We start from the raw sequence: 27927 nt of genomic DNA, 5'->3' as shown, positions 1-27927 counted from the left end.
AGCATAATCCTTTGAGGTAATTCCTGTTAATATCCCCATTTTTAAGATAAGAAAATTTAGACATAGAGAGGTTAAATGACTTATTTTAATGTTAAACCCAGGTCTTCTTCTACAAGGATGCAGCTCTTTACCACTATACACTGTATAGTATCCTCTTATAATTATTAAATTTATTAAGATTTCATTCTTTTTCTGAGGTTAGTATACTGTCATTTCCTCTTTTTCTGCTCTAGAGCTTTTATGAAAAAGAAGATCAGTTAATATGCAGTTAACTAGAAAAACTGTAAACATAATATTTACAGAATAAAAAGAGATCTGTTAGTCTATCAGTATTCAATTCTTTTTTAAAAATTTCTTTATTGATTAAATTATCATATATGTGTCCTTAAGTATTCAATTCTTTATTCTAGTTTCTAAAATATATATATATATATATACATAAATATAGAAACACATCTGTTTAGACTCAATCTTTATTTGCCCTGTGAGCTCCTGAATATTTAAAAAATATCCTATTGCATTATTTTCCCTGCTGGCAAAACTGAAGCTAGATAAAATATGAAAAATATCCTATTAAATACAACAAGAGTTGAGAATTAAGCTGAGTTTTATAAGTTCTTTTAAAATGCAAAAATGCAAAGTATATTGCAATAAAATGATTATCACTAGTTCAATGAAAAGTCACTTAACCATCTTCCACATAAAACACTATGGAAAACAATAATTCCCTAGAAAATATTTTATATTTCACTTGATGCAAAAGGAGAGATAAAACTGCGAAAAGAACTCAAATAGCACAATGATATGAAAAGGGCTTTATCACTAACTCTGCTTGGTGACCATGTCATTAGCTCAGTTTCTCTGGGTTTGATTTCTCCATCTGTAAAGTCAGTGAGTTGAACAAGATGACCTCTTAGGCTCTTTCAGTTAGTTCTACAAGTCTATGATTGTGACTCAAAGGATTATTATTGTTTTCTTGGCTACTACAGGGTAAGTCACAATTTTCAGTGAAAGGACTTTTCACTATTTTAGTCACACGTATGGAAATTACTGGCTAAAGATAAATTCCCCGCCGAAACCGGTTTGGCTCAGTGGATAGAGCGTCGGCCTGCGGACTGAAGGGTCCCAGGTTCGATTCCGGCCAAGGGCATGTACCTGGGTTGCGGGCACATCCCCAGTGGGAGATGTGCAGGAGGCAGCTGATCGGTGTTTCTCTCCCATCGATGTTTCTAACTATCTATCTCTCTCCCTTTCTCTCTGTAAAAAATCAATAAAATATATTTTAAAAAAAAAGATAAATTCCTGGCTAAAAATAAAAATTAACAAGAAAGATCTTTTATGCAAATATACTCAGAGTGTTCTAAGGCCAATAGATCATATGACAACACAGTTTCACTCATTCTGTCTATATTTTACATGTTAATCTCCTAGCTACCCAAGGATAAATCACATGTACATTTGAAAACTAAAATGTTAAATTTTTCAAGGGCATAATTTTGTGTTTCAGGTCCTAGGTGTTTGCAAACATGCAGTGAACCAATTGTCACCAACATTTTAGTTATGTCTTGTCAGGTTGCATGAGGCAGTGAAGAAAATTATCAAAATCTGTGCCATAAGAGATGGCCATGGGCCGACCACCTAGCACCTAGCATCTAATCTGGTCAGCCAAAGGTAAAGATTAGTAAACTAATACTTGTAGAAAGATGACTATGGGTATAAGGAACTATAAAGAGTACTTTCACATATTGAATATCAGGTCTGTTTCACTGATGAGAACATTCAGACTTAAGAGATAAAATTGGCCAAGGTCACACAGCTAGAAAATAGTCAGGCCAGGATTTAAATTCAGGTCTTCAGACTTCCAGGCCCCTACCCTTAGCATTACACTATGCTGAAGTAAGATGATTATTTAAATGGTGACACAGCTACAGTGATCAAACTTTTAACTGTTCAAGCATTGTACTGAGCAGGGGAAACTCCTCAGTGAAATAGAAAGAAATAAGGATGTCATTCTAGGATAGTACCCTCCAAAAGAATGTAAATTATTTACAAACTAGCCCATACAATTAAGGGCAATTCAGGAAGCTTTGGGCAAGTAAATAATTCCTACTTTTAGAACACTTTAAGGCTTAAAGTAATATGTATAATCAACAGGCACTATGAATCATAAGGCAAGTGAATTATGTTTCAGCTATAACAAGACGAAGTGATGCTTTAAAAATAATGCCTTTTGGTGAAATAATTATCACAGTTGATATATGATTTGTGTAAGTACACATCAATGTGTATATATAGAAGCATGAATAAAAATAAGTGCATTATCTGGCTCACTATATGAATATATAGAGAGTTTTAAAAACTTACCTTAGATGAGACTATCCTATTATCACAAAATCTTTGTGCAACGTAATCTTCTGCTACTGAAACTGGATGATTGCCAACAAACACCGTGCGTGTACCAATTCGTTTCTCTTCTCCAGCACACTGACCAAGAGAAAGAGGGGAAAAAATGAGTTTTCTTTATCACATTTCTCCATGCTTCTACAGAGCTCAAAATACTCATCTAAGCATGTCTGACTATGGTCTAGAGAGAAAGAAACAGTAATAGAGAGAGAAGAAACCCTTGTTAGGAACATCAAACTCCACTAAGCTCTTAGTTGTTGATTTAGTAAAAATGTTGCTTGAGCCAACTGTTCTCAGGCCAACACTGTAATTCTAAAATGTTTAAATTAAATAACGTATCCTAGGGAAACAATAATTTTTATTGCCAGTCATTTTTCTTTCATCCACAGAATCTCAACCATCTCCATCAGAGCAACACACTAACTTAGGAAAGGTCAGACTGAAATATATAATTTTTACACAACTACTGATGACAACCTTGACATTACCCTTACCAGACAGCAGAAAACAGAATACAAATTACTTCTAAACACAAAATAATTAGTTATAAGAATACAGAAATACTAATGGAATGATCAACTATTTTAAGTTCTTTGGCTTTACAGCAAAGACATTCCTTTGTCATTTCTCAGAGCCTACTGTCAAAAAGTCACATTTCACAAATTATATCTCTAATGTCCCTTTTACATTTTTAAAAATCAGATCTGCCGAATCTTTAAGTTCTAAGGTTGAACTCCATTTTACCTCAACCTTGTACTTCACTGAGGCTTCACTGTTTTCTTAATTTGGGATAATACATTTTCTTATATAAATTTGGGACAGTTTCCTTTGATGATACTTATATTATCACTAGAGGCCCGATGCACAAAGATTCGTGCAAGAATGGGCCTTCCTTCTCCTGGCTGCCGGCACCACCTTCGTTCAGGTTGGAGCTGCCTTTTAGCCTTCACTCTGGCCCGGAGCCGCCTTTCCACCTTCCCACGCTGCCCAGAGGCCCAGAGCGGCTGGGGTGGTGCGGAACGCCTGCGTCGTCACCATGGCGAAGACACAAGAGTCCTGCCCCGCCCCCGGCCGCTCGGCACCTGCATAAGCAAATTAACCCACCATCTTTGTTGGGTTAATTTGCATACTCGCCCCTGATTGGCTGGTGGGCGTCGTGAAGGTACTGTCAATTTCCATCTTTATCTTTTATTAGTGTAGATGTTTGAGACAACAATATATTTAAGTCACAGGAAGTATGACAGAAACCAATATCCACTTATATATTTCCACTATTTTTTAAAATGATAATCCCTCAACCTAAAATGTTTTAAAAGTATACAGCCACAAAGACTTTCCTCCCTTTCAATAATCCATTTAAAGGTCAAAGATGTAAATCTCTACCCCAAAACAATCATTTTACACAAAATACTTAGAGTCTGCAAAGTTCTCCAAATGTCTGTTTAGATGTATGCTAGTCGGAATTTTTGCACCTTATATAGATAATACAGGGGACATGATGTTTTAGTTTGAAAAAATAAGAGTCACCTCCAAAATATAGATAGATAAGACCTCTTGCCTTACCATTTTTATTTAAGCTTATTAAATAACTAGAGGCCCGATGCATGAAATTCATGATGGGGGAGGGTCCCTCAGCCCGGCCTGCGCCCTCTTGCAATCTGGGACCCCTCACTCCTAACAGCCTGCCTGCTCACTCCTTACCGCTTGGCTTGACACTCCTTAGCGCTGCCTTGGAGGCGCGAGTGTTTCCTGCCACCACTGCTGCGCTGTGGAGCATAATGACCACCAGGGGGCAGCCCCTGCATTGAGCGTCTGCCCCCTGGTGGTCAGTACACGTCATAGTGACCGGTCATTCCGCTGTTTGTTCGATTTGCATATTAGAGTTTTATTATATAGGATTATTTAGTGGAGTATTTCCTTCAAAAATCTGTAGGGAATCAACTGAAGAGTAACTAGGATAAACTGAAGTAGGAGACACTGAGGCTATATATAAAGGGTAACTTTTAGAAATCTACCCTGGCATGGGGCTAACAGAGGTTGTGGGAATCTCTATCCATGGCAAGCTGGAAAAATTCGCTAAGTATCAGTGCTGAATAGCTTAGCTTTTTACCCATCTGCCCAAAGAAAGGGCATTAGAACAATTGATTGTGCAGGTCTGTCACATGCCAAGAATCAGTGATTATAGCAGATAAATTTTCAAATGGTTCCTGGAAACCAATAAAGATTGCTTTTACTAGAATGGTAGCTATATACATTTTGCCTCAGGAACTGACTTTGTTTGTAACTGTAATATATAGGGTCTGACACAGATTACTGATAAGAGCACTAAATTTCCCATATCAATTTTGCAAAATGTAAACTGAAGTTGAATACACCTTCTAAAAGTATAGTTTATTCTGCTTCATACTTACTCTCACCTTCTGTTGTAATTACAGGCTCATTGTAGTCTCTACAATACTTAAACCTTATAATGTACCAATTTGAATTACAGAAATTGTCAAATTCATATACACACTGCAATGTACAACCTTTATTTTAATATTCATAAAGCAAGAAATGGCATAGAGTAAATAAAAAAAGAGCTACTTTTTATGCCAGTTCTCAGATCATTCCGCAAAAGGAAAGGGGGAAGAGTAAAAGGAAAAGAGGTAGAGGGTCAGCGAGTTTTCTGCAGGATGTTTCATGTACTGCCAATGTAAACTGTTCCCCTCAATTAACAATAGTCACTGATTAACTTAAAAACAAAAATGATCTAGTGCTTCCTCAATTCTGAATTGTTTTCAACTTTCTTCTCTGGCAGGTCACAGAATTCCAGAGAACAAAAGGAAGGAATGAGCATAATCCAAATGTTCAGGCATGATATTTTTTTTTAAATAAAGGCATGATATTTTCATGAATTCCCTATATCTGAATGGCATTTACAGTTTCCCTAAGTGCTTTCCCCATACATTATCTCTGGGATTTCTTTCAAATAGACCTAAGTGACCTCTATATCTCCATTTAATTGGAGAATATGGATAAAAATTGATGTGTAGGTAGCACAGATAGAGCATTATAAGATGATGAAATAGGGGCCTGGGAACTGCATCATGTCCACTCCCGAGGATTTTCCAAAAGGGCAAAGTCTCCTCAGCCCCAGCAGGGTGGGATTTGGAGCTTCCTGAGAAGTGGGGGTGAGGTGGGATGAAAGAGATAACTTTTCCACGCTTGTTTTTATTCACAAGTCTGATGAACCTGCAATTTCTGGTGGAATCTGCTCTGTTTAATGTTATTTGGTCTGCATATAAATGGCAATGCTGAACTTGTGTAATTTTCCACTTGCTGTAAATGTAGTGTTAAAACAGTGGTTTTAGTTCCTGTGATTTTGAATAATGTAGGTGCCTTAGCCATGGCAGAGAAACTCCAAGTAGGAATCATAAAACAATTTCCCATTTGGATGGCATACAATGTAGTCTGGAGTGGAAATGTATGAGTCCTGCCATCTTATAATGAATTTTAATCTATTAAGAGTCCCTCCTGTGTTGAACTGCTTCCCATTCAAATGTCCTCAGAAACAACATTTTTAAGAACTGAAATATGCTGGCACCAATTCTATTTTAATGACACATCATACACTGTAATTCTATATAATGAAAGCCTAGGTGGTGTCACGCCCTCGCGTGATACCCTCGCACAACGTCGCCACAAGATGGCTGCGCCTACAGCGGAGGCGGGGCCCGGTGGCCACTCTGCGTGGTGAGGCCTGAGAGTCCTGTGGCTCTGCACGGTGCAGAGGAGGCCGGTCCCAGCGTCTCCGCCACCTGGAGGTAGGTCCCAGTGGAGGAGGCAGGTCACAATGGAGCAGGGCAGTTGTGGGCAATCAGGCTGGCAGGGGAGGGCAGTTGTGGGTGATCAGGCTGGCAAGGGAGGGCAGTTGGGAGAGATAGGGTCGGCAGGGGAGCAGTTAGGGGGCAATCAGGCTGGCAAACAGAAGCAGTTAGGGGCAATCAGGCAGGCAGGCAGGTGAGCAGTTAGGAGCCAGCAGTCCTGGATTGTGAGAGGGATGTCCAACTGCCAGTTTAGGCCTGATCCCACAGGGATCCCAGATTGAAGAGGGTGCATGCTGGGTTGAGGGACAGCCCCCTCTGTGCATGAATTTCATGCACCGGGCCTCTAGTGAAAAATATAAAGAGTATTAAACAGTATATTTATAAAATATGAATTAACAGAGAAAGCAATTTAATTTTCTTCCTCAAGATAAAAATCATTCTTTTGTACTCGTTTCATACCTCCATAGTATAAACTGAATATTGTTTTAGTAAAGCAAATAACTTTCTCTAGAACATAGTCTCTCAATAAAAATCAGAGTAAAGTGATACTGTAATTCAACTAGCACCATCTTAAAATCCTGTGCCATTAGTAATCATAAAACACAGAAAGCTGTTGGAAGTATAATTTGTTTTTTGATTTCCTTTAGACCAGGGGTAGGGAAACTTTTTTCTGCCAAGGACCATTTGAATATTTATAACATTATTCTTGAGCCATACAAAATTATCAACTTAAAAATGAGTCTGCTATATTTGGTCAAACATTTAAATAACTCACCCCTAATGCCTTGGCAGGGCCAAACCAAATGATTTCACAGGCCCCATACAGTCTGCAGGCCGGATGTTCCCCACCCCTGCTCTATACCAATGACTCAATAAGAACTAAGGAAGAATAAAAATCTCAATACAAGACTATCACTATAAAAGCTGACACAGGATCTGAAACAGAGCTCACCCTCTCCATCCTTTCCAGTGTTGGCCAATTTAAATTTATCACTTAGTCATAGATCAGTGGTTCTTAATTCTGGCCATAATACAAATGTCTGTGTCTTTTATTTAATACTTGATTTATTTTTTCTGGAGCTCCCCAGATAACAATTCTAATCTGAAGCCAGGACTGAGAAAACTGCTACAGAATCTCTCTCACTGAATTAGTGATTGTCCTTAACTAACATCCTAAAAGTTTTTAGCCATAATCCTACACTTTTCTTTAAGTAATTAAAATAATTTAAACAATTTGCTTTTCAAAGGATAAAATACAAATAGCCCTCACATAGTGCCCACCTCCAATCATTTTAAGTTGTTCACTAGATGAGATTCTCCTTCTATAGTTAATTTGCATGTGGTTAATCTACCATCAATTATTCAGACCACTGATAAAAATTACAGGCCATGATATAATGCAAAGAAACTCGCTTTAGCAATAAAGCATCACTGATGTCATCCTAGGCAATCACTGCATTATTTTTATTTTTCACCAGACTGTACTTTGTGAATTTTTAAAGCAACTATAAGTATTTGCTTTTAAAAATGAACAAAAAATCCTTATTAAAAATCCAAAAAAATGGCAATAATTTAAAATGCCAAAGGCAAAAGACAAAGAGAGAATCTTAAAAGCAACAAGAGAAAAGCAGCCAGCTTTCTGGTGGTTCTGGATGATGGTTGTTCTGTATTTTAGTTGTAATTTTGATGTGGTTGTAGAAGGCAACAAGTACAGGCATTTAACTATACGAGCATCTTGGTTCTCTAACCTGAGAAGTTCATCCTGGGGCTTCACTTTCTTTGTTAACAGTATTTCTCCTGAGAGCCTGACAATATGCACACAAAGTTAACTGGAGATGAAGTGCACACACATGTCTACGAGGCCTCAGAAGTTACTTTTCACTTTCACTACCCATATCTACACACCACCTTGCATTCCAAACACTTAACAAAGTTTATAAATCTAAATTAGGAGATACATAACTTGTATGGATAGGAACGGTGAGGTTGACTCACAATCTAGCTAAACATTTCTCATGCAAATGTTCAAAACACACATGCACATAGAAAGCAAGTATAAAAAGGCCCCAGGACCTCAAAGCCCAACCTGGCTGGAAAGAGAACAGAATAAAATACTGATTGCCAACATCAGAGGCCTGAGGGAAAGATGAAACCGTCTGCATACCAACATGGGAAAATTTGCTAACACATTGCATGCTAAATTGCTACAGATTAACAAGCAATTTGTACTAACCCCTGTGAAATATGTAAAGTTTGCCAGAATATGGGAAGATAGCCAATTGTGGCTTGCAAGTTTGTGTAGGGAAGTGGCAAAGGATGCACTAGAAGACTAGATTCCTTAAGACTTCAAAGCAGCACTCTGGTGGCCTGACCTCCATTATGGCATTTTACATCTTTTTTGTTACTCTTCCTAAAAGACCTGATTTGCCTTGGTAACTTTTGATTTTAAAGTATCATTACTTTAAAATATTAGTATCTTGCACACACAGCATCACAGCATTTTCTCATTTTGTCACATTCTTTTCTAATCCATGCTTATAATAAATAGACTATGATAAGAACTGGGGCTAAAAAATCAAACTTCTGGGGAAAGTTCAAATGAACTTTTTGTTCTAGGCAGGTAAATACTATAAGAGGAAAAGATATAATCTAGGTATTCACTATGACACACAGTGCTCCCCCGACCCCCACTGTGAGAGTATGACCGTAACATTGTACATTGAAGCTTCAAAAATGTGTGCCTATATATAGCGCCTAAGCAAGATTTCTTTGTGGAGACATCCCTTAGGGCTGGAAGATATTCCTCACTTTTGAGATATCTCATAGGTAAGATTTATCTCAGCGGCCAACAGTAATACATAACAATGCAAGGAAAAGAACCAGTGGATATTATGGCCGAAAGATGCCTTTACCAATATCATTACCTCGAAGAATCAAATTTTCATCCAAAAATCACTTTCTAGGTCATCAGATAATTTTTATTACAGAGATAAACCCTGGCTAGAGCTAAAAATATATACCTATATTGCAAAACAGGTGTCTGATGTCCTGAACAGGGTTTTATCTGCCATTTCAGTGATAGCATCATTATAAAAATGACAATAAGTTTCCTAGAAAGATCTAACAGTTCAAATACATGCTGGAGCATGTTAGTGAAACCAATGAATACATTTTTCCTGGTACTGTGTTAAATATCATACAGAAAGAAACTTCCTAGAAAAAAATGTCAAAGCCGTAAATGTGCCCTAACTGGTTTGGCTCAGTGGACAGAGAGTCGGCCTGCAGACTGAATGGTCCCAGGTTTAATTCCGGCCAAGGACATGTACCTTGGTTGCGGGTACATCCCCAGTAGGGGGTGTGCAGGAGGCAGCTGATCGATGTTTCTCTCTCATTGATGTTTCTAACTCTCTATCCCTATCCCTTCCTCTCTGTAAAAAAATCAATAAAATATATATATTTTTTAAAAGCCGTAAATGTAATTAATTTAAATAGTAAATCCAGGATATATTTATTTATTTTTAGCACCCCAACCCCAATGGAAAAAGTAGGTAAAAAAAAAAGTTTCCACTGTGAAGCATGGCTGAGTTGAATAAGCAAAGGAAACAAAGGGGAGGGGCTCTGAGCTGTGACTCTAGCCCTCAAAATTCTAGCCACTTCAGTGAAGCATTTCTAGCTTTCCATTCAACAACAACATCATGGCCAACTTCCTGTCTCTCAAATGACAATGTCTTAAAGAATTGTCTGTTCTTGAAAAAAAGGTATCCTTTTTAGGCTTTTTTAGGGCAAGGTTTGGAGAGAACAGGAAAAACGTTATTATTGGGAATCATTGTCACACATGACTTAGTTAAGCCTCTATTTCCTTAACAGTAAAATAAGGTGGTGTGACAAACTACTTACAGTAAGATTAACAATATCTAGAGATCACTTTAAAGGGCTCTAAAGGCTATTCATGTGAGATGAGGTTTTAACTAACTATACGATTATTAAAACTTTAGGAACGCCCGACCGGCATGGCTCAGCGGTTAAGTGTAGACCTATGAACCAGGAGGTCATGGTTCGATTCCCAGTCAGGGTATATGCCCAGGTTGCGGACTCAATCCCCAGTGGGGGGCATGCAGAAGGCAGCCAATCAATGAGTCTCTCATCATTAATGTTTCTATCTCTCCCTTACTCTCTGAAATCAATAAAAATATATTTTAAAAAAATCAACTTCAGGAACTAGGCTGGCACAGAACTAGGAAATAGCCTCAACATAATTCAGATGTAAATGTTTTATTTAAAACAATAAAGTTTCTAACTCTACAGAAGAGCTAAAACAGGCAATTCTGCAGTCATCCCTGTACAAAGGGGCAGGGTGAGTTATGGCCCAATGGCAGAGTACTTGGTGTTTAAAACGGCATTCCTTAGTGTGCACAAAGAGGACTAGAGCTGGTCAGGGAGGTGGCATGTTTGACCTCATGTGAGGGCATGTTTGACCTCCTGTGAGGGCCATTCAAGGACTCCCTTGGATCCTTTAAGCCATATTATAAGCCATTAGTTCATTGGGACTTTTGATCTGACACCATGGGAGTAAAATGAGAAATACATTTCTTCCTTTGTGGCAGAGCACATGGTCACTTGGGAACTGCACTGGAACTACTGACATTGTCTCTAAATCTTCCTTCTCGATGCCCAAAACTTTGGATTCAAAGCTCCTGTGCATTATAAAGATTGGGTACTGCTATAAATTTAACAGGTTATCTATCTGTAATTATTCCTAAAACATGCCTACAAGAGACATTGAAAATTAGCAGTACGCTTGAAGTATAACTTTCAGTATATTGAAGCATAGAAGGAAGAGCAACTTCAAATATTTGATTTATATATGACTTCATGGCATTATTATGGCTTGTGTATAAAAAATATTTGGCTTTTGAAATTTTAATATCTTTGAGTACTGCTAACTTGGAATTCCAAAGTAAGATGGACTGGCAAGAATATAACAATGCTTCCTAAACTGCATTACATGCAACAAGTTGATAATGATATTCCTTAGCAAAGTGAGAAGGCTCTTCCTATAATCCCTCCTCCTGGTTATTCACAATGCATATTCATATAATAAAAGCTGTAAAAAGTCTTTCTCTTTGGTCAGCATTTGCCATAGAAATCCCCCTCCCTGAAGATCCAATGACATCATGTTCTGTATGACACAATTTGGGCACTGCTACTCTAATATATTTTTTACTTTTTCACAGTCAGCTATACTGGCAAAGCATTCAAGGGTATGAGATGAGATAACTGTTAAATTTGTGACAATGTCTCTCCCTGTATGCCAAAAATAGATAAGAAAAATTAAGTGTCTGGCCATGATCCCATGTGAGTGTGCTCTTGCTTCTAAGTTTAATTACGAGAGGCAAACCAGGAGATCTTGGTTCTAATTCCCTCTACTACTAAATGGACTGTGTGTGTCTTGGGAGAAGTCCCATATTAATTTCCTTGCAGGTAACTGAAGGAAAGCTTAACTGAATAATCTGATCAAGAGGATGCAGAGGAATTGGGTCCAGATCTTCTAGCAATAAAACTTGAAATGTGATTTTGGATAAGTGCCATTTGCCACCTTTTTCTGCCTGGATCAAAAAATAAAAAACAAAAAAACAAACAAACAAAAAACTTTCCAAGCACAGGGAAGAGATACTTAAGGATGAAGAATAACTTACAAACCAGTATACAATGAGAAGATAGTACTGTATATTCAGGATGAAATTTATTCATAGACTTCAAAGTAGAGGAATGAGCAATAAAGGAAACACAAGTCGCAAAGACCAGGGAAAGGCTCATGTGCCTTCAGGGTACTAATTTGGATACACTAGAAGGTATATTGGCTCTTTCAGGCTTTAAAGATGCCCATTTAAAGCACCATAGTCAAATTTATTTAATGGTAACCTTTAGATGTGAAAAAAATAATGCCTTCTCAAATGTGGCTATTATTCAAGGTCAATAGTTTATTGCTCTGATAAAACAGAATTAAATTTATGTCCCCGCACACTAGATACAAACAACTTCAAGTTAAAACAGGTTAAGATGAACTATCATAAGGGCAATTAAAAAAATAATGAACCACATAAAATTACAAGTTTTACTTGAACAAAAGATTTTTGCTATAAAATGAAACACAGGGGAAAAAAAACACCTTAACTTTTATTACAGCACACACATTCAAAATGTATGACTTTTCTTCTTTAAAAAATATATTTTTATTGATTTCAGAGAGGAAGGGAGAGGGCAGATAGAAACATCAATGATGAGAGAGAATCATTGATGGGTTGCCTCCCGAACAGTCCCCTACTGGGGATGGAGCCCGCAACCCGGGCATGTGCCCCCGGCCGGAACGAACCCGGGACCCCTTAGTCCGAAGGCCCGATGCTCTATCCACTGAGCCAAACCAGCTAGGCCAAAATGTATGACTTTTCAAAAACAAACCTTATTCACACTAAAGGTCATACCACCTGCAAGCCAAAGGATTTTTTTAACCAAATAGAACAAATAGAAGTTTGAGGCTCTGTTCAAGTATATGATTAAAAATAGCAATGGGATATTTCCAAAGCACAGATAGGGGTTATCTAGAACAATTGTAAGAATTTACAGCTGACATTAAAAATATCTGGCAAGCTTTGAAGGGGAAAAATTTTTCAGCTAAATCATGAAACAGCATAGTGGTTGTAGCATTAAGTAACTGTTGCTCCATGGAACACAAGCAGATTAGTTATGACCAGTACTTGATAATTAAATGTTCACAAAGACTCAATTCTTCTGACTGCAATGCATTTATTCTCCTTCACATTATTATAAAAGGCATGTGTGTCTGCAAATGTGTTAACACATTTCTACGTCCATTATTACTCTACTTTGTAAACTCAGATATGATATAAACCTTCTAAACATTGAGAAACAGAAAATAACGAATGATAGCATTAGTTAAGGGTGGAAAAATGGCAGAACCCAGCATATACAGATGGTTTTCAAAGGCTGGAAATTTAGGTGTTAGATTAGTCCTTTACACCTCATCTTTGATCGTAAAAATGGTAGAAAAGAGGAAATAGTGGGATTATCCTAATAGTGCAAGCCTTTCTTAGAAGGCAATGTACTAGAATGATGGTGAATATAGATCTAAATGGATTTAGAATCCAATTCAGTCTAGTGTGCATTTCAGCTTCACTACAATTTTTCATAATGTTGAACAACAATGCGATGAGGTATCAAAGAATGAAATATTCACTGCAAATAAAGGGAGGTTCATTCATGCATTTTATTTATTTATTTTATTTATTTCTTAATTTATTTTTTATTAAAATTCTTTAATGTTGACATTATTGCAGGTGTCCACCTCCCCCGCCCCCGACCTTGACCCACCTCCACTCACCTGTGCCTCCCCTCCCTTGGTCTTCACCACACTATTGTCCATGTCCATGGGGTATGCATATATGTTCCTTAGTTAATCCCTTCACCTTCTTCATCCAGTCAACCCATCAGTTTGTCCCATGTATCCATGTTTCTAGTTCCACTGTGTTTGTCAATTTATTTTGTTCACTGGATTCCACATATTAGTGAAATCATATGATATTTGTCATTCTCTAACTGGTTTATTTCACTAAGCATAATACTCTCCAGGTCCATCCATACTGTTACAAAGGATAAGAGATCCTCCTGTTTTATTGCTGCATAGTATTCCGTTGTGTAAATGTACCACAGCTTTTTTATCCACTCATCTGCTGATGTGCACTTGGGTGGTTTCCAGATCTTGGCTATTGTGTAAATAATGCTGCTATGAACATAGGGGTGCATATATTCTTTCTGACTGGCATTTTAAAGGTAACAGCCTTCTAGGATGGCTAGAATCTTTAAAAAGATATAGGAAATAAAAAGTGTTGGTGGGGACATCTTGGGAAGTAACTGGAACACTCATTCATTGATGGTAGAAATATAAAATATTTCAGCTTCTGTGGAAAAGTTTGGCGGGTCATCAAAAAGCAAAAGAAGGAATTACTATATGAACTAGGAATTTCACTCCTACATATACACCTCAAAGAACTTGTAGCAGATGCTCAAACAAAACCTTGTTCATTAATTGTTCATAACAACACTATTTAGACAAGTCAAAAGGTGGAGACAACCCTAATATCCACCAACAGATGAATAAACAAAATATGGTGTATCCATACAATGGAATATTATTGAGGCATACAAAAAATGAAGTACTGATAATGTTTTTGAAATGAATAAACCTCAAAAACATAACATTAAGAGAGAAGCCAGCCCTGTCTACATGTCTCAGTTGGTTGGAGCATTGCCCTATACACCAAAAAGATTGTGGTTCAATTCCCCGTCAGGGCACATACTTAGGTTGCACATTTGACCCCAGGTTGGGGAGCATACGTGAGGCAACCAATCAATGTTTCTCTCTCTCTCTCTCTCTCTCTCTCTCTCTCTCTCTCTCTCTCTTCCTTCCTTTCTCTCAAATCAATAAAACATATCCTCAGGTAAAGATTAAAACAGAGAGAGAAAGACAGAGAAGCCATACACAAAAGGTCACATATTGTTTGACTCCATTTATATGAAATATTCAAAATAGCTAATTTCATAAAAACAGAAAGCAGATTGGTGATTGCCAGAAGATGGGGGAGGGGAAATAAGTATGGTGTTTTTATTTTGGGTTGATAAAAATGTTATGGAATGGGATAGAGTTGTAAGTTTCACAACCAACTGAATTCAGCTTTTCAAAAAGCCATAACTCCAAGTCTCCCAAAATGCTCCTCAAACATTCTTGCCAACATTTACTCAAAGAAATCTTTTGTGAATTCCTTGACTTTGCAGAAAGTGTTTTTTTTAACCTTCTGATTTATTTCAGTAAAAACAAGGCAGTGATTATGACAATAACTCTTCATAGTCTACTGACACTTTAGCTCATTAAACATAATTTAATATGACTAGCTATTGTGATGCCTCGTTAATTGATTTATACACACTTCAGACAATTTTTTTTTCCTGAGTAGCATTCAGATTCATCATTTCCAGTTGATTAAAAAGTTGATTTAAAAGGGTGGTTATGGTCATTTCTATTAAAAAAAAAAAAAGTCAGGCATTAGGCCAGGAATATAATCCTCAATGTAATATTATTCTGTGAAGGAAATCAGATTAGAGTTATATTTCTTTGACTTCCACGAACATAACCTGCCATTATACACAAGGACAAGTTGTAAAAGATTTTCAGGAGGGCCTATCACATAGCCAGTGTACACTACGGAACAGAAGCTAGGACAAAGACCAACATAATTCAAATCAGCCAGTCATGCACTGTTCTCTTTTCAAGTCCACCTCATTTAATAATCGTAAACTGGGGCATGGTGTTTTTCACAGCATTGATTGCTCTTCAAGCAGAGCAGAGAGAAATATCACTGAACTATAGAAAGTCCAAACCAAAAAGATTCTGTTAAAGCTGTCAAAAGACATTTATACATTGTAACATTACTAGAGGCCCAATGCACGAATTTGTGCACGGGTGGGGTCCGGCTGGCCCGCCCTGATCGGGGTGGTGAGGACCCATCAGTGGCAGGGCTGGATGGGGGGAGGGGTCACGGGTGGTTGGCCGGCCGGCCCCACCCCCTAGTCGAACTCCCGGTCGAGGGGACAATTTGCATATTAGCCTTTTATTATATAGGACTAGTGGCCCGGTGCATGAAATTTGTGCAGGGGGGGGGGGGTCCCTCAGCCCAGCCTGCACCCTCTCCAATTTGGAACCCCTCAGGGGATGTCTGACTGCCTGTGGGATCAGGCCTAAACCAGCAGTCAGACATTCCTCTTGCAATCCGGGACCGCTGGCTCCTAACCGCTCACCTGCCTGCCTGCCCAATCTCCCAAAACCACTCTGCCTGCCGGCCTGCTCGGCTCCAACTGCCTCCCGTGCCGGCCTGCTTGCCCCCAACTGCCCCTTCTGCCAGCCTGCTCACCCCCAACTGCCCTCCTCAGCCGGCCTGATTGCCCCCAATTGCTCCCCCTTGCTGGCCTGCTCGCCCCCAACTGCCTCCCCTTGCTGGTCTGTTCACCCCCAACTGGCCCCCCTTGTCGGCCTGCTCTCCCCCAACTCCCCCCCCCCCTGCCAGCCTGATCACCCCCAACTGCCCTCCCCTCCTGGCCTGATCGCCCCTAACTGCCTCTTCCTCGGCCCCGCGACCATGGCTTTGTCCAGAAGGATGTCCGGAAGGTCTCCTGGACTAATTAGCATATTACCCTTTCATTAGTATAGATTCCTCTGCATTTTGGAAGTGAAAATAAATTACATTAAAAAATAATATATTGGCCTGGCCGACATGGCTCAGTGGTTGAGCATCGACCTATGAACCAGGAGGTCACCGTTCGATTCCTGGTCAGGGCACATGCCTGGGTTGTGAGCTCGATCTCCAGTGAGGTTGTGCAGGAGGCAGCCAATCAATGATTCTCTCTCATCATTGATGTTTCTCTCTCTTTCTCTCCATCGTCCTTCCTCTCTGAAATCAATAAAATATATATTTAAAAAAATAACATATCAATGATTACCAGATATTTATTTGTACACATATTTGACAATGCAATTAGCAATAAAGCTTGCACAAAGGGTTTACTAATAAATTAGTAAGAAATAGCATGTAATCAGCACCACTATTTCTTAGATCATAGCTTCTAGTCTTAAAGAACACTACTGGAGTGCAGTTAAGAGGGTATGGAATTTAAAACCTAAAACACAGCCTTGGCTGGGTAGCTCAGTTGGTTAGAGCATTGTCCCCATATGCCAAGGTTGTGGGTTTGATCTCGTCAGGATACATATAAGAATCAACCAGTGAATGCATAAATACATAGCACAACAGATGTATGTCTGTCTGCCAACCAGTAAATGCATAAATACATGGAACAACAGATATATGTTCCTCTCTCTGCCTCTCTACCTGTCTCTCTCTCTCTCTCTCTGTCTCTGTCTCTGTCTCTGTCTCTGTCTCTCTCTCTCTCAAAATAAAAATCCTGCCTGCCCTGTGTGACTCAGTGGTTGTGGGCCCATGAACCAAGAGGTCACTAGTTTGATTCCTGGTCAGGGCACATACCCAAGTTGAGGGCTTGATCCCCCAGTAGGGTGCATGCAGGGGGCAGCTGATCAATGTTTTTCTCTCATTGATGTTTTGATTTCTCTATCCATCTCCTTTCTTCTCTTTCTAAAATCAATTTTAAAAAAACATTTAAAAATAAATAAATAAAAATCCTAAAACACAAAATCTAGACACCTTACTCCAAGTAGAAGACTAGGTTTTCCCCATTAGTTTTCACCCTCTCTGCTAAATGTTTATAAATGTAAAATGTCAGTTCATGACTTATGTCTAAACCCTAGTAAGATCAAATATTTGTTTCTATATGATCACAGCAAATACCTTCTCCTATGAAAGAATTTCCTAAAGGGCAAGGTGTGTGGTAGGGAAGGAGGACTGCAGGTTAAAATGGCTCAGTACAATGAGTTGGGAAAGAAAACTATTTGTTCAAATGAAACTCCAAATGAGATTAAAATTCAACATTCAAGAACAGCACAGCTCCAAGGAAAACCTCTCCTTTCACCAATATTCAAAAACATGTGAGTGAATTTTCTCCCTTCAGCTTGTGCTATTCCTGTACTGAGACTACAATGGAACTTTCGAAGAAAAACAACTCAAACACACAAGTGATATATTTCAATCACAAAATTGCAGCTTGTCAAAAAGTTTAGCCTCCTTGATAGCAGGAAAGACACAAAAAATGAGGTTTTAAAAATATTTTACACACCTTTGCCAAATCTGCTCATCCTGCCACCATTGTAACTTACTGCTATTTCCCTAGATTCAGCCCTTAGCTCTCTGTCTACTATTCTGTATGCTCTCCCTAGAAAACTTAATCCATATGCATGCTTTAAAATCTATATGCTGATGACACCAAAAAGGTGTATAACTCTAGCAGCACACCTGTCTTCTGAATTCTGCAAACGATAGGAAAACAATGACAACTATTGACGTTTGAGGACTTACATTCCAAAGCACAATTATAAACTCGTCATTTATACTCATTTAGTCTCCACAACCAACCCAATTAGGAACGTACTATTATTATATGCAGATGAGAAAGCCAGGGCACAAGAAGGAAAGCAACTTGCACAAGGCCACACAGTGGTAGAGTTGGTAAACATGAGTACCTTTTTAAAGTAACAGCATTCTTGATATATAATTCACATACTATAGAATTCACTTGTTTAATAATGCAATAGTTTTTAGTATGTTCAGTGTTGCACAATCATCACCACAATCTAATTTGAGAACATTTTCATCACCCCAAAAATAAATCCAATACCTATTAGCAGTCACTGATATGGGTACTTTTAAAGCTTGATTTTAGAAACTGAAACGTTAATTAGATTCTAAAAAACAAACAAATGCAATATGCTAAAGCCATTCGAGACAAAATGATTTCCTTTATTTTTCTTATTTTTTAGCTTTTACAATACAAAAGATTTTTATGTGTTTAAAATGGAAGTTTTCTGCCAGGATTGGATTTATCCATATGGTACAACACATTCAAATAAGAAAGAGCTAAATATTCCTACAACTAGACAAATATTGCAGCCTTAATGTATTACCAGAAGGCAGACACACTCAATCCTCACATGAACAGTAAAAAGGAGAATATCGTTAGCAGACTTAATGAAGAATGACCTCAAAAAAATTTTTACACACACAAAATTTTACACAGTATATGTGTTAGTTACATAAAACATGAAACCAACTGTATAAAGCCAGTAGAGTATGTAAATGGCAATTATCAACAGAATATATGGCACAAATGAAAAGAAACTGCTTAACAGAAGAAACTATAAAAGGCTTTTTAAAAACAGAATTTCATTAGATGTTTAATGACTCTAATTAGAGAAAGTATTTCCATGCTGCTCCAGGTGGAGAGATAGAAGAGTAAAACTGCACCATTGGTGCCAGCTTTCCTTGCCCAGTGACTACAAAGCACTAATGAGCTGTCTCCAATCTAATTTACTCTTTAAGGACTTGGGACAGACCAAGAAAGAAAAAGAAATAAAACAGATATGTAGGATATAAGTGATAAGAGAAAATAACAGCCACTAAAGAAAAGCATTAGCATTCAATTTTATGAAACTGAATTATTTCAAATGTCTTGTTTCTGTCTCCTCCCTCTCAGATACACTGTACCTAATTTGAGGTTCAAAACATGTTACTTCAAAATAAGTCAGATTCAGATCCCACAGCTGCTAATAACCTTGAAACTATAATTAGTTTTAAAAGGCAGCTTTTTATTTCCATATTGAGAAGGGAGAACTCATCTTCTGACTCTTTGCTCAACAATCATTTATAGAGCACCTACTATGCCCTACCTAGTCTCTATGTTGGGTACTGGGGACAAGAGAGAAAGAAGACAAAATTTCTTTCCCTCACAGTTAAGTAGAGGAGGAGATGTATATCTAAATGAGGCAGAATATGAGACTGTGATACATAGTATAGCCTGGATTTAACAAGAATGCTATTTTTTAGACCAAATATCCCACATTTTTGTCCTAGAAAACATGGTGAGTCCAGCTGCAAAGAAAACAAAAAAACAAAACAAACAAACAAAAAACAACGAATGAGTCATGGGAGAAAGAGTTTAGTTTATAAGGAAATGGAGAAGGTAAAGGATAAATATGAGAATATGAAGGTATTCCTTCACTCATTACTTCATTAATTAGGTACCTATTATATGCCATGCTCAAAGGATATAAAGAAGGTCTCAGTTTAATGAGCACAATAAACAGACATTGATATTGCATGCTGAGAAGTGGAGATAATAATTATGGTAATAATGGTTAACATCCACTATGTACCAGGTATTGTTCAAAGCATGTCATATGTATTAACTCACTTACTCCTTAAAACAACTCTATGAAGTAGGTAGCTATTAGTTTCCCCATTTTATGGATTAGGAAACTGAAGTACAAAGAGATTATCTGATTTATCCTAAGTCAGATGGCTAGGAAGGAACAGAGCCAAGGTTTGTATGGCGACAGACTCTCAAGCCTGCATCCTTAACCCCAATACGACACTGTCTTAAGCAAATGCATAAAGATTATGTAATCCTGTTGAATAATCCCCAAAGCAAAGCTATGAAGTAGTTTTTATCACCCCAATTTAGAGAGGAGGAAATTGAGGGACAGAGAGGATAACTAAATCATTCCAAGTCTTCCAGTTATGTAGCAGAGCCAGAATATAAAATCAAGTCAGCCATAAATCTCTTCATATATTAGAAATGTCAGCTCTAACCACACTGGAAAAGTAAACCACCATGTGTACAGTTCTTCCAGAGCTGCAGTATCATACTGAAAACATACTAAGTTTTTAAAATGCCTTAGGCACATGGCATCTTGGGGAGTAACTGCTACAGCATCTGTGTCTGCATTAAACAGTTACCACAGAAACTGATCATTCCCAAGAACCAGCAATACACACTAACACTCGGCACTTTGATTTGTTTTGATAAGAACAGAAATCCCTCAGAGAAGACAAACAGGACATAGGGTTGGTTGACATGACAGTTTTGTTGGTAATACAGTTGGAGCTATTGTTATTACACTATGTGCTGCACAGCAACTTGTTCAAGAAGAATTCTGTTACCTTTGGACTTTAATTTCAATGTGATTTTATCTACTAATTCGACCACTTAAGATAAGACATGTGTTTTCATCATTCCTGAGAAGCATATAAAATAGCACCCATCAGGGCCACAAAGCAGCCCCAGTGGTATGCACTTACTAAGAAGCTTTATTCAAATGTAAACAACTGAAAACACATACAAATACTGCTTCAGGTAATAATGGTTAAAGAGAAGCTAGAACTATTCAGGGTTAGAAGAGAAGCTAGAACTATTTTATTAATGGAAAATGCAACATTTCCAAAAAAATGTTGAAGCCATAAGAAAAAAAAATCCCTAAAGTATTTTTAAAGAAAAGGTATTAGTATTTAAGTATAACTGAAACATGTAACCATGTTAAGAATTCTCCATACATCTAAAATAATTTTGTAATTTATATTACATAAACTGAATCACAGTGTATGTGTGATATAAATATTAAAGTATAGTTTTACAGCTATTAATTTTTAATTTGCTTGTTGAATATATTTTCCAGTATATTTTCCGGAATTAACTTCTTACAAATGGAGCTACAAATTTCTCAACTTTAAGAAATCCAGTTGCTTTTACTTTGTGCCAATATTTGAAAAGTAGCAAAAACTTGCCAATTAGCAGCATTCAAGATGAACAATGGTATGATTTCTAATCCAAGTGTGTGGCAGATACAGATAGTGGGGGTCAAAAAGACTTCGGATCAAAACCCTGGTCCTGCCATTTACTAGCAAGGTAAGTCATATTTGGCAAGTTACTTAACCACTCTGTGCCTCAGTTTCTGTATTTGTAAACTAGAGGCCTGGTGCATGAAATTCATGCATGGAGGGAGGTGTCCCTCAGCCCGACCTGCACCCTCTCCAATTCAGGAGCCCTCAGGGGATGTCCAACTGACTGCTTAGGCCCGCTTCCCATGGTTCTCTGCTCTCTGCGGGGCCTGCCTGCTCCACACCACAGCAATGGGCAAGCAGGCCCTGCTGGGTGCTGCCTGCAGACTGTGCTTGCCTGTACGCGGGTCGCCGTGGCGACAGCCAAGCAGGCCCTACTGGATACTGCCTATGGGCTATGCTTGCCTGCTCTCCAGGTCGCTGTGGCGTTGGCAACGCAGGCCCTGCTGGGTGCTGCCAGCTTTGTTGTGGAGCAACAGTTAATTTGCATATTACTCTTTTATTAGATAGGATTGGAGCCATACCATACTCCTAAAAGGATTAAACAAAATAACATGTATAGTCCTGGCCCATTTTGCTCAGTGGTTAGAGTGTCGACCCATGCACAAAAGCATCATGGATTTGACTTCCGGTCAAGGGGATGTACCTGGGTTGCAGGTTCGATCCCAGGTCCTGGTCAGGCCACATGTAGGAGGCAACCAATAGATGTGACACACATCGGTGTTTCTCTATAGCTCAGGGGAGAGAACTGGCTGGAGAAGAGATAGATTTGTTATTCATCCACATAAATTTAGCAGTTGAGGGTATGACATTGGAGATCATCCCACCAAAAAAAGAGTCAAGGACAGACCTTTAAGGAACAACAATATTTTAAGGGCTCTCTATGTTTTTATAATGCTGGATAACATTTACAACCCACATGTTTAAAATTACAATTCAATAGTTACAATATGTTCAGAGTTGGGAAACCATTGCCACGATTCAGTTACAGAGCCCTTTTATTCCCTAAATGAAACCCTTAACTATTAGCAGTCACTCCCCATTTCCTCCCTTCCCATAATCCCTGATAGTCACTAATTTACTTTCTATTTATTCTGACTTTTTAAATAAATAGAATAATACACTGTGATCTTTTCTGTCTCACTTCTATCACTTTGCATGTTTTCAAGGTCCATTCATATTGTGGGATGTATCAGTACTTAATTCCTTTGTATGGTCGTACAAAATATTCCACTGAATGGATATACCATATTTTGTTTATGTATGCATTCATCAGTTGGTGGACATCTGAGTTGTTTTCACCTTTTTGCTTTTATGAATAATGCTGCTATAAACATTTGTGTGTAAGTTTTTTTTGTGCAAACATGTTTTCATTTCTCTTGGGCATATAACCAGGAGTGGAACTGCTAGGTAATAAGGTAAATTCATGATTAATTTTTGAGCAAACTGTTTTCCACAATGGTGGTACCACTTTACATTCCCACTAACAAAGTATGAGGGTTCCAATTTATCTACATCCTCCCCAACACTCTTATTTACCCTTTTTTTAAAAAATAGTCAATCTGAATGTGAAGTGGTATCTCACTGTAGTTTTGATTGGCATTTCCCAAACAACTAATTGTGCTGAGCATCTTATCATGTGCTTATTGGCCAGGTATACATCTTTGTAGAAATATCTATTAAAATCTTTTGCCAAGTTTTCAATTGGGTTGTCTTTTTATTGTTGAATACACACTGTTCTGGAGTCTTCACACTCTGACATTGCAACCTATGGGAACTTGGACAAGTTTTTAATCTTTCTCTAATCAGTTACCTCATCTATAAATTGAGAACAATATTAGTACTTATTCCATAGTGTTGGGAGGATTAAATAAGATAATGTCGGTAATCATTAAATTGTAACTATTATTGGTCAAAATAATACTTACACACATTTTTAGATATACAGAGGTGGGCAAAGCAGGCTTACAGTTAACACAAAACAATAATTAAACAATAATACAATAATCCTATCTAATAATAGACAAACATGGTAATTAACCATACCTCCACTACGCTTCCCATTGGCTAATCAGGGTGATATGCAAATTAACTGCCAACCAAGATGGCAGCCGGCAGCCACGCAGCTGAAGCGAACATGAGGCTTGGTTGCCCCGGCGATGGAGGAAGCCAAGGTTCCCCGCCTGCTTTCAGCCAGCTGGCTTCGGAGCTGGAGCCACAACAAAGTTTCAATTACAGAAGGTAAATAAATCTCAGAATAAAAAAAATAAAAAAAAAGGAGAGACTGGGAGCTTCAGTTGCAGGCTTGGCCCGCCTGAAAACAGCCCTCAGCCCCTCATCCAGGCTGGCCAGGCACCCCAGTGGGGACCCCCACCCTGAAGGGGGTGCGGGCAGCCTGAAAACAGCCCTCAGCCCCTCATCCAGGCTGGCCAGGCACCCCAGTGGGGACCCCCACCCTGAAGGGGGGTGCGGGCAACCTGAAAACAGCCCTCAGCCCCTCATCCAGGCTGGCCAGGCACCCTAGTGGGGACCCCCACCCTGAAGGGGGTGCGGGCAGCCTGAAAACAGTCATCAGCCCCTCACCCAGGCTGGCCAGGCACCCCAGTGGGGACCTCCACCCTGAAGGGGGTGCGGGCAGCCTGAAAACAGGCATCAGCCCCTCATCCAGGCTGGCCAGGAACCCCAGTGGGGACCCCCACCCTGAGGGGGTGCGGGCAGCCTGAAAACAGCCCTCAGCCCCTCATCCAGGATGGCCAGGCACCCCAGTGGAGACCCCCACCCTGAAGGGGGTGCGGGCAGCCTGAAAACAGCCCTCAGCCCCTCATCCAGGCTGGCCAGGCACCCCAGTGGGGACCCCCACCCTGAAGGGGGTGCGGGCAGCCTGAAAACAGCCATCAGCCCCTCACCCAGGCTTGCCAGGCACCCCAGCAGGACCCCCACCCTAATCCGGGACATCCTTCAGGGCAAACCAACCGGCCCCCACCCATGCACCAGCCCTCTATCCTATATAGTAAAAGGGTAATATGCAAACTGACCCTAACAGCAGAAAGACTGGGAATGACTGGTCACTATGACACACACTGACCACCAGGAGGCAGCCGCTCAATGCAGGAGCTGCCCTCTGGTGGTCAGTGCGCTCTCACATGAAGGAGCTCTGCTCAGCCACAAGCCAGGCTGATGGCTGCCAGTACACCAGTGGTGGTGGGAGCCTCTCCTGCCTCCTCAGAAGTGCTAAGGATGTCCGACTGCAGCTTAGGTCTGCTTCCCGCTGGCAAGTGGACATCCCCCGATGGCTGCCGGGCTGCCAGAGGGATGTCTGATTGCCAGCTTAGGCCCAATCCCCTGGGGAGCAGGCCTCAGCCAGCAGATGGTCATCCCCCAAGGGGTCCCAGACTGTGAGAGGGCACAGGCCGGGCTGAGGGACCTTCTCCCCCCCCCCCCACCAGTGCACAAATTTTTGTGCACCGGACCTCTAGTTAATTAATAATAATACAAAAATAATCTGTTTTGCATAGTCACAACTGTAAACCTGCATACATTTACCCTAACCTGTATACATTCAAGAATGTGTGATGGTGATTTTCATTCTTACTGTTCCAAAAGTTCTGTTTACACTGGCTTTATTTTAAAATTATGAACTATCAAAGAGAACCATAAATTGGAAAACTTTTGCTATCATTACTCTAATTTTTAAAAACTGTGTGATTCTACAAATAAGAGTAATAAAATGTAAAAGGATGCTTATTAACACCATTGTTTATAACAGTAAACAATTAATTCAAATGTCCATCAGGATGGGATTGTTTTAAATTAACAATGGATTACTGTGCAACTATTAAAACACATGAGTAGCTCAAAATGTACCAATATGAAACCATCTCTAACATACATTAAGTGAAAAAGCAATTTGAAGAATATTATGCATTCTGATTCTAACTGTATATATTTAATTATTTATTTCTCACCTGATATGTTTTTATTGATTTTAGAGAGAGAAGAAGGGGAGAGAGAGAGAGAGACAGAGAGAGAGAGACAGAGAGAAACACTGATGTGAGAAACATCCATCGGTTATCTCACATATGCACCCTGACTGAGGATCGAACCCACAACGTAGGTATGTGCCATGACAAGGAATTGAACCCATGACTTACAGGACGATACTCCAACCAATCGATCCACGTGGGCAGGACCTAACTATATATAAAAAAGGAGGGGTGTGTGTGTGTGTGTGTGTGTGTCTGTGTCCATCCTCACATCGACATAAAAACAATCTAAATATGCAGACAAATATTTAACAGTGGTTACCTTTGGAAATAGGGCTGTGAATGAAGCAGGCACGTCAACTTTTTTATACTTTCTGAAGTTAAAAAAATGTATCCACATACAATACTACTTTTCAATTAAAAAAATACTGATCACTGATTATCAATCAAATTTTTCTCAATCATATCTATTATAAGTTACATAAAATGTCAGTTAAAGAGAGACAGACCCAGAATTTTTTAAAAATCACTCCTGTTGATTTTAGGATTAGATAAAAACTAATCTAAATTTTAAGTTATTATCAAGTACATTTCAGTCCCTATTTGGCTGACACAACTTTAGTATTTTAAGAGAACTCAAGGAATTAAAACACAGGAGTGATATATTAAATAGCTAAAAACTTATTTTAACCACAGTAACTTTCAGAACAGAAACAGCATTTGAAATAGTTTACATCAAGCTTACCTTTGACCAGATTCATGAGGTAAAAATCCAACCTTATAATAGTTCCTATGAGCTCCTGAATACTTTTTTTCCCTGTGAGTTTCCTATGGCTCTGTTGTATTGTCATCTAATCTTCTCTAAATTATTGTAAAAGACAATAAAAAGGGAATGGGTGGGGGAACTGTATCTTCAAATGCTTGAAATGAAAGTATTATACCTGTGGGCAATTCACTTAAAAACTAATGGGAGGAAAAATGAAGTGAGGCTTCAGTGAAAAAGTGGGGCTTTAGTTTTCATAATCAGCACTTTTAGTATATAATGCTTTGCTTTGTACAAAGCATCCCAGAATATACAACCTCATTATTTAAAGTTACTGAGTATAATGGATTTTTAGTCTGATGCAGCAATTTGCATGAATTCATGTGACCAAAACTGTGTTTATTTCCCAAAGAAACTGCCCTCCCTAGAGTAAAGAAAACATCTAATTTAAGGCTATTTTCCCTTTCAGTGAAGCTTTCTTATCTGTAAGTTGTGGAAAATAAATCTAGTTCTTTTATATAGTGGTGTGGGCCTCAAGTGCTTTACAAGATACAATCTCTCATTCTTTAAGGCAGTCTAAATTATATTTAAAATGTCTTTGACTTTATATTTCAACACTGAGTATATATTTGTAAATCCTGTTTTGATCTATAATATTTTTATCTAAAAAGTCAATAGCAAAGCTGGTGGATATGGAGATTAACGGTATATTCTTAATATAAATGTGACTGGCTATGATAGAGACAGAAAGTAGAGTGGTAGTTGATAGGGATTAGGGAAAGGGGAAAATGGCAAATTATTATTTAACTAGAGGCCCGGTGCACGAATTCGTGCACCAGTGGGGGTCCCTCGGCCTGGCCTGTGGGATTGGGCCAAAACCGGCTCTCCAACATCCCCTGAGGGGTCCTGGATTGTGAGAGGGTACAGGCCAAGCCGAGTGACCCCACCAGAGCATGATCGGGGCCAGGGAGGGACGCAGGAGGTTGGCCAGCTGGGGAAGGACCGAGGGAGGGCTCCAGGGCGTGTCCGGCCCATCTCGCTCAGTCTCGATCGGCGGACCCCAGCAGCACGCTAACCAAAAGGGCAGAGCATCTGCCCCCTGTGTCAGTGCACATCATAGTGATAGTGACTGGGTCGACCTGTCAACAGTCTGCACCCTGGCCTTAGCATATCATTAGCATATTACACTTTGATTATTTGAATGGCCTACTGGTCGACTGGACACTTAGCATATTAGGGCTTTTATTATATAGGACTAGGGGCCCAGTGGCACGAAATTCGTGCACAGGGTGGGGGGGGAGGGGAATTCCCTTCACCCAGGCCTGCACCCTCTCCCATTCCACTTTGGGGGGATGTCCCGACCGACCACGGGTTAGGGGCTAAAACCAGCGGTCAGACATCCCTCTCCGAAATCTGGGGACCGCCTGGCTTTCTAACCCGATCACTTTGTCTGCCTGCCCTGATTTGCCCCCTAAACTTGCCCCTCCCCTGCCGGGCCTGGATCTTGGCCCCCAACTGCCCTACTTCTTGCCCGGCCTTGATCTCGGCCCCCAACTGCCGTCTGCCTGCCTGAATCAATCCCTAAACTGCCCTTCCCTTTG

The 27927-nt window shown here is 39.4% G+C and overlaps 1 protein-coding gene across 8 annotated transcripts in view; it reads right to left on the bottom strand.

Annotated features, from left to right (window-relative positions):
* ATP11C (ATPase phospholipid transporting 11C) overlaps window positions 1-27927 on the bottom strand; it is a 202689-nt gene that overhangs the window by 112628 nt on the left and 62134 nt on the right. For all 8 annotated transcript variants that reach the window (XM_023757568.1, XM_023757593.1, XM_023757571.1 and 5 more), the window contains one exon: window positions 2365-2484. In XM_023757568.1, coding sequence (XP_023613336.1) covers window positions 2365-2484 — 120 coding nt within the window. The remainder of the gene's footprint in view (window positions 1-2364; window positions 2485-27927) is intronic.

This window comes from Myotis lucifugus, unplaced genomic scaffold, assembly GCF_000147115.1.
Source record: "Myotis lucifugus unplaced genomic scaffold, Myoluc2.0 scaffold_2, whole genome shotgun sequence".
Classification (NCBI taxonomy): domain Eukaryota; kingdom Metazoa; phylum Chordata; class Mammalia; order Chiroptera; family Vespertilionidae; genus Myotis; species Myotis lucifugus.
Note: the sequence above shows the minus strand (reverse complement) of the source record. Positions and strands in the feature narration are given on the sequence as shown.